Below are 14,624 nucleotides of genomic sequence, written 5' to 3'. Positions count from 1 at the left end.
TGCTGGTCTCTAAGCGGTTGGGAAATGTTGCTCTTTCTTGTGAACAATCATCGTTTGAAGTAATCATTCTTTTTCCTTTTTTGCTCTTTTACTAGTTTGTTACAATCCTGGAAGGAGTGCTGGCAAAATTATCCAGATATGACGAGGGGACTTTGTTTTCTTCTTTTTTGTCATTTACCGTAAGTAAAGAGCTGCTTTCTTTCCTGGTTTTTGTTCTAGTTGGGGTTTGGGTTTGGGTGTGGGGAGGCGAGCTGTTGTGTCATTTTGGTTTGGGTTTGTGAATATCTGTTAATTGCAGTCAACTACCAATGTATAATAAGAACACAGGGAAATAAGGAGAACATTTCATGACAACAGGTAATCCAAAATCATTCCTATTTAGTTTGTGAATATATAATATGTATGTGTGTATAAGCATGTACATAGACACACACACGTACGTCTCTATATGTATGTATCCAAAGAAAGGGTTGCCGGCTACGCCCACCTTAGCTATCTCAGGGAGACCATTTAATGTTTCCCGGCTACCGTTTCCTGCAAACGAGGAAAATTAATTTTAGAGGTTACCAGTGGAGACCTACAAGTCAGATAGAGCTTGTAAGTAGTTTTTATTTGGTCCTCACTGCGTCAGGTACACTTTTCTTTACTGAATTAGTTGCCCACATTTAAGCATCAGGAGGATTCAGAGGTGTCTGTATCCCAGGGTTTCCTCATGAAGTGAACAGTCGGCAGCCCTGGGTCTGCACGTGTGCACTGCAACAGTCTACTGGAGCTCAGTCGGGTAGTCCCCACAGACCAGGCGTGTGTTTGCCAGTTCCCTGTAACCCCCCTCCTGACTGTTCTGCTCATTCCCCTACCTGCCTGGGCTTGGGGACACTGGAGTTCACAACCTCTGGAGCAGATGATCCAATCTGTACACGTCCTGGAGAGCTCTAATTCTGTGCCAGAACTGGGCATGTGCATGGAAGTGAGTTAGGTCGTGGGCAGAAGCCAGCCTAGTTCTCTGTAGGTAAGTGATCAGTGGAGAAGGTCGCTGTGAATGGGCTGCCTCAGGGGCCCAGTTCTCCCATCCTTCTGTGCTAGGCAGGCCCTGCAGCTGTGTGCTTTCTTGCCCTTTCTGATAGCAGGGTTCTTGCTGGCTCTAAGACCATCTGTTTTCCTGTAACAATGCCATAAGAAAGGCGATCAATTTAGGACCCACTATCTATGGGTCTTTAAAGCAGCCTTGCTATCTGTGGGTCTTTGAAACATCTCTTCTAGGAGATGAAGAATCTCCTAGAGAGGCAGTGAATGCCAAGGCAAAGCCCAGCACGGGCCAGGGAGTAGCACGTGATCATCTTTGGAATCCAGCAGAACCGGGTTCAAATCCCATTACCTATCTTAACCAGCTGTGTGATCTAGAGAGGTGTCTCATCCTCTCTGAGCCTGAGTTTGGTTTTGATTTTGGTTTGTAGGAGGCATGCTATTGTGTCCTTTTGTTTTGGGTTTATGTATGTGTGTGTTAATTGTGGTCAACTACCAATGTTGTATAGGAGTGGGGAGTAGATAATATCTTCCTTGATGAGCTGTTGTGAGGATAATAATGAGAGTGGAAGAGCTTAGCACGGTCCTCAATAAATGGCGGCTATTATTAATAAAAGATAACTAAGATGATTATTATACAATGCAAACATACATGCCATGCACGTAAGTTCTCCCCAAATATACCCCTACTTTGGTCTTTCCCTAACCCACACGTTAGATTTCCTGGGGATTAAGGGAAATGTAGACAGAAAACATTCAAAACAGTGTTTAGATTGTATGTGTATGCACATTACCTACATGCCCAGCTTGTTTTGATGTACAGCTCTGACCTTCCCAAATGTAAGGATTGAACTCAATCCTGGAAGTGCGATGGCCTTGGTCTCTGGAATTTATTGGCAAAGGTGGGGTGGGAAAAGGATGGTGACGATAGGAGTTCTATTTGATTCACTCAGTAGAACCACCCGTAATGTGTCAGAGCTGAAAGGAAACGTATCCAACCCATTTCTCTGACAAACAAAAAAACACAAGGGACAGAGAGGGGGAGTAATCTGTCTGAGGTCACACAGCAATGGGAAGAATGGGGACAGGAGACCAGGTCTTCTGCCAGCTTCTCCCCACCACTGAACAGCTTCCTGGAGAGAGTGGGATTCAGCTGGCAATTGCCTGTCACTAGAAGGCAGATGGGCAAATGAGTCGGGAAGATTCATAGAGAAGGATTCAGGGCACATGAGTGGGGAATATTACAAAGTCTTTCGTTCCTCAGTGAAGTCATGGAAATGGTAAAAAGAGGCAGAATTAAATGCAGCTTTTCTGGAAAACATTCCCCTGACACCCACAAAAGATACCACTTTCTTTGAGTCTTCCTTTTGAGCAACTGTTTTTACTGCACTGCATTCGAACCAGTGCAAACCGGAAAAGCCCCTCTGCTCTTTCTCGAGCAGAATTCAATCCGCCAAGGGCCCACCCTAACTCCCGACCTTCCAAGGGAACTAGTGAAAGGTGGGAGCGGGGGTGGCGGGGGGGTGGGGGGGCGGCGATATCAAGGACACGGGGCCAGGGAGATTCTCACGGGAGGATTAGAAACAAAGAAGACCTAGCGTAGCCCATGCGGGAGTTTTCAAGCCGAAATTCTCATCTTCTCATCTCCCTTTTCGGAGACATTTTACAGCCGCACAGCCTGCCTCGTGAAGTCCCCATAACCACGGAACACTTCGGGGCTGTCGCTGGGCCTGTGACTTCCCTTCCTTAGTGACACTTCTCCCACGTACTTGGCTACCCCAAGGCCAAAAGCACCCACTTATCATTTGCAGCCTGTGTTCTCATCCCTGCTGGTGTTCCAGTGTTGGAGAAGGCGAGCTCTGCCGAGAGATGGCAGGAACTTCTCCACACGTGGATCCGGAGCTCCTGCCCAAATTCTAAAGGGCCTTTGAAGACTTCCTGCAGCCCAGTGGTATTAATTACCCCGGAGAGGGGTGGAGGTATAAGGGGAGAGCAGAAGCGGCAGGGATTGCGGAAAGAGCCTTGAAATCAAGGGTGAGAGAACCAGCTGTGGGTCCTGGGACCCCGGACAAAGGCGTAGAGATGGTGCCGACACCCTGGCAGGATCTCCTTAACTCCGCTCCCATTTCTGATTCAATTCTTCGAGTATTACTGTGCACTTACCATGTCCCCACCTCAGCGGGGCTGCCAAGTCTGAGCCATGTGCTCTGCCCCCCAGAAAGCTGACAAGTACTGACAAATGTGCCACCCTTTCCCCCTCTTTCTCCTGCGGAGCGCCTCCTTTCCTGGGTGGGCTTGATTTCGTGGTCCAAGCCAGACATTTTGGAAAACGTCTGCAGTGGCACAGAGCAGGCAGGAATATTTATTTCTCGTCTCCATCTGCATTGCTTCCTCTCTTGGAGAGGAGCTGGGGGGGGGGGGAGGGAGGAGGAGATGTGGCTTCTCCGTGCCAGCCCGAGAGGCGCCCAGGCACACCCCTCCTCTCCTCCATCCCCAGCTTCAGCAGCGGTAGCAGCCTGGGATTTAGGGAGGTTAGCCTTTCGAACTTCTGAAAGATCAGCCCAGTTGGAAGCCACAATTAACAACTATCCGCCCATTCCCCCACCCCCACCCCCCCAACTGCAAGATGTGCTTTTGTGTGGGTTGCGTGCTTGGAAGAGTCCCTGTCTTTGTGGGTAGCCTCGCGCTGTTCTTTTAGGAGGCCAAGAAGGGGGACAAGCAGGTGTCCAGGTCGCCCTCCCAGCAAGTTTAAATCCTTTCCTCGGTCCTATCCAGGTGTTACCAGATATGCTGTTTCTAGAATCAGTTTGTTCGTTCGTTCGTTCATTCACCCAGCATATATTTACCAAGCACCTATGGGTTGTGGATTGTGTCAGGTGCTAGAGACCCAGCAGTGAGAAAGGGCGACGTATTCTCTGTCCTTTTGGAGCTTACATTTAGGAAAGGAGATGGAATTAAAAAGGAAAGAAAATTGTAGAGTCGGACACTGCAGTACAGACCACAAACCAGAGACAGAGAGAAGGGGTGGGGCGCAGCGTTCCTTCAGCCGCGATGGTCCTGGACGGTCTCTCCAAGGAGGAGACGTGGGGGCCGAAACTTAAAGGGGCCAGCCATTGGTAAAGAGGAGGAGAGAAACTTCTGGACAGAACAGCAGCCACAGTGGCCATGTGGCAGGAAAGCAGAAGGAATTTTTGCAGAATATTTTGAAAGGAGCACGAACAGGATTTAGGGATTGAGTAGACGTTGAGGGTAAAGATTCAATTGGAGGAGACTAAGGTGGAAGGCTCGAGAACCGTGATGTTTCAAGAGCTCAGCTGAGCTGAATGAGTCCTGAGAGTCGGTGGGCTACCGCGAAAAAAGGCATCGTGGTGTGGGGAGACCTGGGAGACAGGACCCCAGCTCTGCCCCTCCTCAAGGATTGGTGTGACCTGGAACACGGGACCACCCTTTGGCTTTTAATTCCCCTCAGTGGCTACGTTAGATGAATTCGGAAGTCCAAAATAGCTACAAGAGCTTCAGCTCCTATCCTTTAAGCACTTGCTAAGTGCCTGGCACTGGGCTAAGTGCTTTAAATATATTTTTTCTCGTTGAATCCTCTGAGTAATCCCACTCCAACAAGGCTCTCCTGCAGATGATGGAACTGAGGCTCCAAGAGGGAAAGGCCTCCAGCTCGAGCAGCCTCCTCTCTCCCTCTAAACTATGGAGGCTCCCAAAAAAAGTGAAAATGTGGGAGGATGTTCTATCTGCCCCTAGGAGATAGAACAATTACACCAAATTCCCTGAAGCCTCCTAGAATTTACCTAAGATCCCTCCATCATCCACATCCATTTGAGATGGTCACAACATAGCATGGAAGCCACTCGGTTCAGGAAGAATAAAACCCGTGTTAGGGCTGTCAGGGACCCAAATCCCATGGTCTGTCCATTCTCCTAGGTCTCAAATTACCCTCATTCACCGTTTTTCTTTTTGCCAGCATTTTAATTGTTCTGCCACTTAGAAATGAAATGAAGTAGACATGCCTCTTTTCCTGCTAGAATCCGAGACCAGGGCTGGTGTCAGTGTAGGTCAAGCAGCATGGACTGCTTTGGTGCAGAGCTCTTTTTTTTTTTTCAAAGATTTTTATTTATGTGGACCATTTTGAAAGTCCTGATTGAATTCGTTACAATATTGCTTCTGTTTTATGTTTTAATTTTTTGGCTGGGAGGCATGTGGGATCTTAGCTCCCCGACCAGGGATCAAACCCGCACCCCCTGCATTGGAAGGCGAAGTCTTAACCACAGGACTTCCAGGGAAGTCCCGGTGCAGAGCTCTTGATAACAGGCCAGAGAACGAGACTGCCACCTTGGTCCAAGGCCAGAACTGGATCAAGGGAATTCACTTCTGTCCACAGAACATTTTGGTCAGGAGGCAGTTCAAATGGTAGAGTCGGGTGGGTGTTGATAGTCATTTGTTAGTGTTGTTTCTGATGGTGTTCCATTTTTGCTGTGGCCTCAGGGAATGCCCAGCATGGGAGAAATGGCTTTTTATAGTGTGGGCTGGTGATGGCGGTGTAGACAGAGAGGTCTTGGTTCACCCTCAGAGGGTAACCTCATCAAATTATCAGATGCTGAAATCATGTGATTCAAGTCATTTGGCTTCTACACTTCAGAGTGGAGGTGCCTGCCTTGGACAGAAGCACCAAGCATGGTGCTTACATTTATTGAACATACTATGTGCCGGGTACTGTGCTAAGTGATTTACATGCGTTTTCTCATCGGATCCTCACAATCGGCCTCTGTAATAGATATGATGATTATCCCCATTTTACAGATGAGGGAAGTTGAGTAATGTGTCCAAAGTCACACAGCTTCTGAGATTGCTACAATCTGGCGTTGGGTTTGTGGTCTTCTGAGTTTGAAGCTTCGAGCCACCAGTGGAAGGCAAGACTTATCTCATCTAATGTATTTTGTTCACATGGACCAAACAAAACCACCGGACCCTGAAACGCTCAAGAACTATAAAGCACTGATCTGCCATGTCTTCTACAAACTTCTTTCATCAGCTGCTCCCCAGTTTTTCAGAACTTGACATCCACTTTGGGGTCTATGACAGATAATTTTATCACCTAGTAGGACATCATCTTTCTTTCCAGTTCATGCCTTGAAAACGCAGCTGACAATTAACATACCTGCTGTCCAAGGCAACGCTTCAGAAGCTTTCAGAAGAAAAAAAAAAAAAAAAGCATCCAAAGTCAACCATTTCCCTTAATATTCTTTAGCAAACATATAAATGTCATTCAAAATGAACATAAGACAGACACAGTATTTTCTTTAGACCGTGAGGCGCTGAACTACAGGGTCATAGAAGTGTCAGCTATGAAAGAAATACCTAACAAACATGTACATGTCTTCAAACAGGAAATAATTGTTCCGAAATTAAAAGATAGAGATTCTGACCTGACCTCCGAGCCACATGCAGTGGGAAGCTTATCACCAGAAAGGTAGAGGGAGAGATGTGATTGTGAAGCCCAGACTTACAGACACGTGAGCACATTATCGAGCATTTGTGAGTCCATTTCTTCAACTCTAGAGTGAGGATGCTAATACCTGCTTCAAGGAGTCGAGGGGACAAATAGATACAAAGAGAGCATTGGCCTTGCATGGTACCTGCCATGTTGTGAGGGCCCCATAAGTAGCCATTCTTAACCTTCCTTCAACTTAAACCTGTCGGAAGGTTTAAATGACCCTAGTGCTTTTAACCAACAGTTTTCTCACTGGTTCAGTCCTTAGCATCGTATCATTTCTCCTAAGCAACCCAAGCTATTATCCGTAACAGGATCAACCAAAACTCTCTTACAACTTCTATTTCAGCACATTCTCCTGTTCAAAATTTGATTCATCAAAGACATTTTCCGTTGTTTAGCGTGCTTTTAGCACTTCATGCTTTAATTCTTCAAGAACTTTGCATGCATACGTGGTCTCTAGAATACCTCTCTAGTAATCAAAATAGATGTTTTGCCAGAATTGAAGATCCCATTTTCCAAGCATATGTTAAATTGAACCAGGTTTATTTCAACATGCACCAAGGTTACTTGCTTTTCCAGTTCTGCCGCTTACCAGGGTATAATCTTGGACAGATTAATTGACTTCTTACCTTAGTTTACTGACCTATAAACTGGGAATAATAGTAAGACCTATATTATGTGGTATTGTTAGAAATAAGTGAGAAAAATATTATATACCTGGAATGGGATAAGCATTCAATACTTGTTTTAATATTGTTATGATTGTGGTTGTTCCTGTGGTTATATCACTGAGTATTAGAATCAGTTAATCAGCCACCATGTTTTAAATGATTGCTCTCTGTAAATTATTGAGCTAGAGCTGTAGATGGGGAAAGACTTTTTAGAAAAAAAAAAAAAAGACCTTATCTCTGTTTTCTGGAAGTTATTGTCTAGAGTACATACAACAGAAGGAACTTCGGAAATTTTCTGGTCCAGTGTTTCCAGTGATGTGCTCAGTTCCTACTTGCTGTTCAGAGCCAATTCTTTGCAACTCTTTTCATGTCCAGATTTAGTGATGTCCTGTTGGTAGCTTAAAATTGACCAGAGTCAAAGTATTTGCACCATGGAAATTGGCAAACTCTGCCTAAACAAGGCTGTTGCTTCTCCTTCTTCCCCTTCCTCCTCTCCTTCTCCTTCTTTTTGACAGCCTTTTTCCTAGCACATCACTGAGTGTTTTCCAAGCATGGGATATATACCACATGTTACCTGAGAGAATGTTAGATGCGGCAACAACTCAGTATTAAATAGAACCAATCAAATTGTGAGAGGGTTATTTTTATTTATTTTATTTATTTTATTTATTTTTGGCTGCGTTGGGTCTTTGTTGCTGCACGTGGGCTTTCTCTAGTTGTGGCGAGTGGGGGCTACTCTTCGTTGCAGTGCGTGGGCTTCTCATTGCGGTGGCTTCTCTTGTTGTGGAGCACGGGCTCTAGGTGTGTGGGCTTCAGTAGCTGTGGCACGTGGGCTCAGTAGTTGTGGCTCGCAGGCTCTACAGCACAGGCTTAGTCGTTGTGGCTTGCAGGCTCTAGAGCTCAGGCTCAGCAGTTGCGGCTCACGGGCTTAGTTGCTCCGCGGCATGTGAGATCTTCCCGGACCAGGGCTCGAACCCGTGTCCCCTGCATTGGAAGGTGGATTCTTAATCACTGTGCCACCAGGGAAGCCCGAGAGGGTTATTTTTAAATTATATTTTCTTCCTTATCCTTCTATCAAGGAGAAAGTTTCGTTTGAGGGCTTATCTTCCTCTCACACTTCTCTAAAATTTCACATCTTCATGTCTAATGAAGAGAAAGAGGGAGAGTGAGCAGGCCTCAGGCTGTGGACCCGCCGCAGGCAACCCTGCCTACCTAGGAAGTAATAATGTCGCTGCATTGGGTTGGCCAAAAAGTTCGCTCGGGTTTTTCCATAATGTCAACCTAATATTTAAGTTGTATTTATTTTTATACTTCTCTTATTGAGAGTGATATTTAGTTTCCATGTATGGTAGTGACACCAAGTTTCTTTTTATAATTAAGTATTTTTTAAAAGAGAGCCAATTTAAAGGAAAATATTAAGTAAATAAGTAAATAGAGTACAGATGGCACATGGGCAATAGCCCAAATGGGGAAGGTGGTATTGATGCCGGAAGTTTGGGAAGTTGTGATACATTCTAGTCACCCCATTTTGCAGCTGTATAAACTGAGGCCAGGGAAGGAAAATGACTTGAACCACTCGTTTCGTCACAGAACCCAGACCTTCTATCCAATCCATGTGTTTGTTTTCCCCACCCTTTACCTGAGCTGAGCGGGGTGGGGGTGGGGGGAGAAGCAAAAAAAAAAGAAAACTCTCCACTCTGTAGCAGATCTAGGCTGGCTACAAGAGACAAGTTGTCACTGGCAATGGTGATGTAAGCAATCTATACCCTCAACTTCACGCTGAGGCAGCTGTGGGGAGAAGAGGAGGGCAGCAGGGCTGACAGGTGGTCCCTTCGTGCAGAAACATTAATGTTCAGTAATGACGGTACAAGCCTCATTGGCTTCGCACCCGGGCCATGCGGAAGCAGGGGCACGAGTAAGACATGGTCCTTGGTATCTTCCAGCTGGCGTTCGATTGGGCTTCTTAGTGTTGAGAGACGTTTATAAGGCAGAACAAAACCTAAAAATGCCAGAGGTGGGCAAAGCACCTGCCCCCCCACCTTCACTTATAATCAAATAAAAATAAGCCTTCATGCCTGCTTCGAGATTTTACAAAATTAAACTTTCCAATTCGCCCTTCCGAGTTTCTCCTAAAATGAGAGGATGCCGTGTAAATAAGCATGGAAGAGCAGCTCAGCATCCTTCAGAGGGTACAAACCCTGGAGTCCAACAGACCCACATTCACATACCAACTTCATGGTGCTGCCAGCTTTGGGTCTTGCAGGAAGTCACTAAACCTCTCTGAGCCTCAGTTTCCTCATCTGTAAATGGTGATAATCATCATGCCCCCCCCCCGTGAGGGTTAATTACTAATAAATCACTTAGCCTCGTGCCAGCCAAATAATAAGCATGCAACCATTGTTAAATCTCAGCAGCATTAAAACGGTAGGTTTGGAGGAGCCCTTGAGCCTTGCAGAAATCCTCTCTGGGAATGAAGTGTTGGGACAGAAATGAGGGAGAGTGGAAGGAAAAACAGGTCTACTTCAATCAGGCATCTGTTCGGAAGCCCCAGGGGGGTGAAGAGAGATGAGAACATACACTTCCTGGACCCAGTCTCCGAGCACAGTACCCTGAGCAACAGGAGACGAGAACAATTCTCCTTGTTAATGAGGCTGCGGCTCCTAATCAGCGCGTGGAACAGAACGCTTTTGCTTAATAGAGATCATTTCCCTGCCTCTTGCCCAACTCCCCAGCAGTGCCAGCAGCTCTTTGTTTAATGAAAGGTGGGGACTTTGAGTAGTGCGGTGGGATGGGCTGGAGGAGGTATTATTACCCTCATTACTATGATAATAGTTTAATCACAATCAATATTTATGAACATGCACAGAAGCCGTGCAATCAACCAGCAGCCCTGCAACTCACGTTCTTGCCTAAGGATGCTTTCCAGGAAGGCCTGGGCTCTCTCCCACCTTTCCCTAGCCCCTCTGAAGCTCTACAGTGGTCCTCAGAGGTCATTTCAGAATATCAACGATGGTTACATCAGTCATTACATATGAGGTCTTGTGGTAATCGGTGAATAAAATCATAACGTAACTTTTTGCTTTTCAAAGTGCATCCATAGGCTATTGTCTGGATTTTATCTTCAGACTTTAGTAAATTAGCTTGTGAAAAAGGTAGGGCGGGGTAGGAGAAGGCATAATGCAGTAGTGAATCCTTTGAAGTCAGATCCATTCAGGTTCAAATCCTAGTTCTACCCCTTCTTAGCTGTGTTCCCTGGGGGAAGAAACTTAACCTCTCTGAGACACAGTTCCTTCATTTGTAAAATGAGGAGACAAGTTCTTAAAAGAATTAAATAAGTTAGTGTAAATCAGGCATTTAGTCATTGGTAAATGCATCCATATTTTTATATATGACCATATATCAGGTATTAATTATTTCTATGTTGTCTATGAGAAAACTAAACAATTGCTGTTCCAAAGTTCACATAGTCAGTCATTGAAGGAACAGTAGTGAGAGTCCAGACTTTGAATCCAATATTCTCTTTCTGTTATCTGAAAAAAAAAAAACAAAAACCCTGGTTTCATTTATAGGCAATTTAGAGAAATTTTATTTTAAAACATTTTGATGCTTAACTCTTTCAAATATGAATCACATTTTCAAAGCCAGAGATTATCTTTCTGAGCAATGACCATCTGATGACCCACCCATAAAAAAATCTTTGGTATCACAGTTCCTACATCTGTAAAAACAGTGTTTATAAAATCTGGCCCTCCGAAAAAGGAAAGCAAGGGAAGATGGCCTCCCAGTGAATGTGCATCTATGCAGCAAGTACACGGTGCTGACACGGGCACAGCATTTCACAGTTGGCCTGAAACACCCTTGATCTTCAGCAAGCATCGAAAACATTTCAGCCCCTCTGGTGGCAGAGCTCTGGGAATCCGTCGCACGGTCTGTGACTCCAGATCTACTTCAAGGGTTGTGTTTTTCTCCAGTGCTCAGAAATTGTTGGAAAGGGCTTTCACTGTAATTGTTACTTGGCCCCAAGCAAGAGCCACCGAGGTTTGCTCAACTGCTCACCCGCACACACAGTCCCAGTACATCCACCCACTGGCACATTCTGTCTCCCCCAAGCCGTCAGTCCCTTGGTTGGCACTTACAGTTTATTCCTCTTCCCAAGATGCACTTAGAGCATCCAGATTATGTATTGGGGAGCGGGAGGTGGTTTGCTCCATTTTGCTTCTCAGAATCATGATTTCAGTCACGCAAAAACCTTGAAGAAGTTACCCTGGAGAAGATACATTCTTCCCGCAAATGCTCAAATGCTGAAAATTCTATCACTTGTTTTGTTCTTTTTGCAATATCTTTTTATGAAAGAAATATACATACGTGGTTAAAATGTGAAATAGTACAGAAACACAATAATTATTTTTTTAAAAAGCAACAGTTCTCTGTCGCATCCCTTTCCATCCTCCATCCCTTACCCCAGAAGGGACCCTTGCAAACAAGTTTGCTTTTATCTTCCTAGCTCTAAGTACTGTTCTTATACTGCAGTTTCTTGGTTTATTGATCATAGAGATGATTTACCTCCCTGCTGTAGTACAATAGATAACTCACTTTGCCCTCTCCACTTTCCACCCCCCATCCTGTTACAGTTACATCAGTATTACCAGTCACTTTACATACTACCCATCCACCTTTAGTTCTTGTTTCATCCACAAGACGATGCTCTTGACACCCATGTCCTTTTCCTTCCCCTGCTGCTGCTTCCAGCTGATCTCTTGTTCTAACAGGGAACTGAATGACACACCTCTTCACTCTTATCACTGAAAAATGTAATAACCTATATTTACGAATGTCTCGAGTCTAGACCAGTGCTGTCCAATAGAACTTTCTCTAGTGATGGAGATTTTCTATATCTGAACTGTCTAATACAGTAGCCACCAGCCACCTGTACTTGAAATGTGACTAGTTCAACTAAAAAGTTGGATTTTTAATCGCATTTTGTTTTCGTTTATTTAAATATAGTCACTTGTAGCTGTCCGATAGTGCCAGACCAAGCTTAATATCAAGCCTAACTACCTAAAGCAACTTGATTTTCCAGCAGAAATGATACTAATAGCTGACACATAGTTCTTACTTACTATGCCCCAGGAACTATTCTAGAAATTCGCTTAGGAACCCAGCAACTCTATGAAGAGTACTATTATCCCCATTTTATAGATGAGGAAAGTAAGGCATGGAAGAGTGAAGTAACTTGTCTAGTCAGTGTTGGATCTAGAATTTGGCCCTACACCATCCAACCCCAGAGTCTGTGCTCTCAACCATTTCCCTGCACTTCCTCTAATCCCCGTGAGAAATGACCGCATCCTTTTTCGGGTATTTCCATTCTGCTGATGAATGCTGTGCTCGTGGTTCTCCCATGTTACTGGCCTGAGCGGTGCTTATCACTGGGGCTATGTGCATTTAGATAGAACCCTGCCCATTCCATTTCTGCCACAAAAAAAAGAGAGCATGGGGCTTCCCTGGTGGCGCAGTGGTTGAGAGTCCGCCTGCCAATGCAGGGGACACGGGTTCGTTCCCCGGTCCGGGAGGATCCCACATGCCGCGGAGCGGCTGTGCCCATGAGCCATGGCTGCTGAGCCTGCGCGTCCGGAGCCTGTGCTCCACAACAGGAGAGACCACAACAGTGAGAGGCTCGCGTACTGCAAAAAAAAAAAAAAAAAGAGAGAGAGAGCATGAAAACTGGAGGTTGCGGAAAAATATGGGCAAACGTAGGCACTCAGGGCAAATTAGCTGATTTTGCCAGTAGAATAGAAAGGCTGTTCCTTTGGCGTGCAATTCCAACAGTAGTAATAGCAGCTAGCACGTACTGAGGACTTGCCATGTCCTTTATTCTGCCCCTGTATGTGTATCATCTTCATTAATCCTCACAACAGCACAGAGAGGTACAGATGATGAGGCTGCATCTCGAAGGTACTGGGAATATTAAAGGAGGTGGTTCAGAAGAAACAGTGAAAACAGTGCCTGGCACAGGGTAAATAAGTAACACATGCTGCCTATTGTAATCCTGATATTTCATCACCAAGTCTAGCCAGTGGTCCCTGCTACGTTGTCTGGTACCTGTGTGAATGGTCTTTATCGCTATTGTTTTTTCCTTTTCCCTGGTACTATAATTTTTCCTGGAGCCCCATTTCCAGAGCTCTTATTAATACTAAGATATTAATAGCCTTTTGTTTTACTGCTAGAGTATTTATAAACTTTTCAAGGTGTGGGAAGTGTTTCCTATTCCACATTCTTCTTAGCACCTGCCTCATACACCATCTAAGAGTCGTATTTCTGGAAGGAATCAGGGGTAAACGTTTAGCTCTGTGCCCTATTATAATAGGTAAGGACAGGAGGCCAACAGGTTAGACAAGTAGTCAGTCAACTAGTTAATGGCCGTATTAAGATTAGAAATTTACATTTTATGATTCTTCCCCTACCCCCCACCCCAATGGCTCCTCCTCTAGTCCAGAGGTCAGAAAATGTTTTCTGGAAACAGGCAGAGAGTAAATATTTTTCACTTTACAAGCCTTATAGTCTCTGTCACAGAGACTCAGCCTCCTCCCTTGTAGCGTGAAAGCAGCTATCGACAAGATGTAAATGAATAGGCATGGCTGTGTTCCAATAAAACTTTATTGATGGACACGGAAATGTCAATTTCCTGTAATGTTCACATGTCAGGAAATATGATTCTTCTTTCGATTTTCCTTCATTTAAAAATGTGAAAACCATTCTTAGCTCGTGAGCCACACAAAAACAGGCAGCAGGCTAGGTTTGACCCACAGGCCAGAGTTTGCCAAGCCTTTTTGCTAGTCTGTAAACTATAGATGGGAACACACTTGGTACAGTCAACTCGCAGGTAACGACAAGTGACTGAAACACTAGTAACAATATTGGGTAATACTTCTTGAGCTCTTACTAGGTACCAGACATTGCACTGAGCACTTAACATGATGTCAGCCTGTTCCGCCTCACATGAACCTCCTAAAGAAGACATTGTTGTTACCCTCATTTTGCAGATGAGATTATAGAAACTGTGGGAGGTTAAAAATTTTTCCTAAGTTCATCTAACTAGTAAGTGATGGAGCATAATTCCAACAAAGCTCTGTCTGACCCAAAGTCCCTATACGTCCCACAAGTCGGCTCACCTTCTCCCAGATCCCAGGTGATTATTAGGTAAGAAATAGCTTTAGAATGACACATCATTTTCACAATATCAGCAGCTTGATGTCCTGAAAGGACTCTGCACTTAATAACCAGACCTGGGCTTGGACACTTACTGGTTTACCTCTAGAGATTTGCTTAACCTCTCTGAACCTCAGTGTCCTCATCTGTGAAGCGGGGATGGTGAAATGAGCCTTCTAATGTCCTACAGGAATGACTAATTGAGTTAGTTATACGTGAGG

At 44.9% G+C, this 14,624-nt stretch overlaps 1 protein-coding gene across 10 annotated transcripts in view; it reads left to right on the top strand.

Annotated features, from left to right (window-relative positions):
* Positions 1-14,624, top strand: part of CADPS (calcium dependent secretion activator) — a 796,875-nt gene that overhangs the window by 727,520 nt on the left and 54,731 nt on the right. For 9 of the 10 annotated variants that reach the window (XM_079933010.1, XM_079933009.1, XM_079933008.1 and 6 more), the window contains one exon: positions 96-179. In XM_079933010.1, coding sequence (XP_079789136.1) covers positions 96-179 — 84 coding nt within the window. Of the gene's footprint in view, positions 1-95; positions 180-14,624 lie in introns of those variants that run through there. The other variant, XR_013830018.1, reaches the window with a different exon arrangement.

The sequence above is a fragment of the Stenella coeruleoalba genome, assembly GCF_951394435.1.
Source record: "Stenella coeruleoalba genome assembly, chromosome: 10".
In the NCBI taxonomy this organism is placed as follows: Eukaryota; Metazoa; Chordata; class Mammalia; order Artiodactyla; family Delphinidae; genus Stenella; species Stenella coeruleoalba.
The sequence above is the reverse complement of the archived record's forward strand: the minus strand, read 5'-3'. Positions and strand labels throughout refer to the sequence as shown.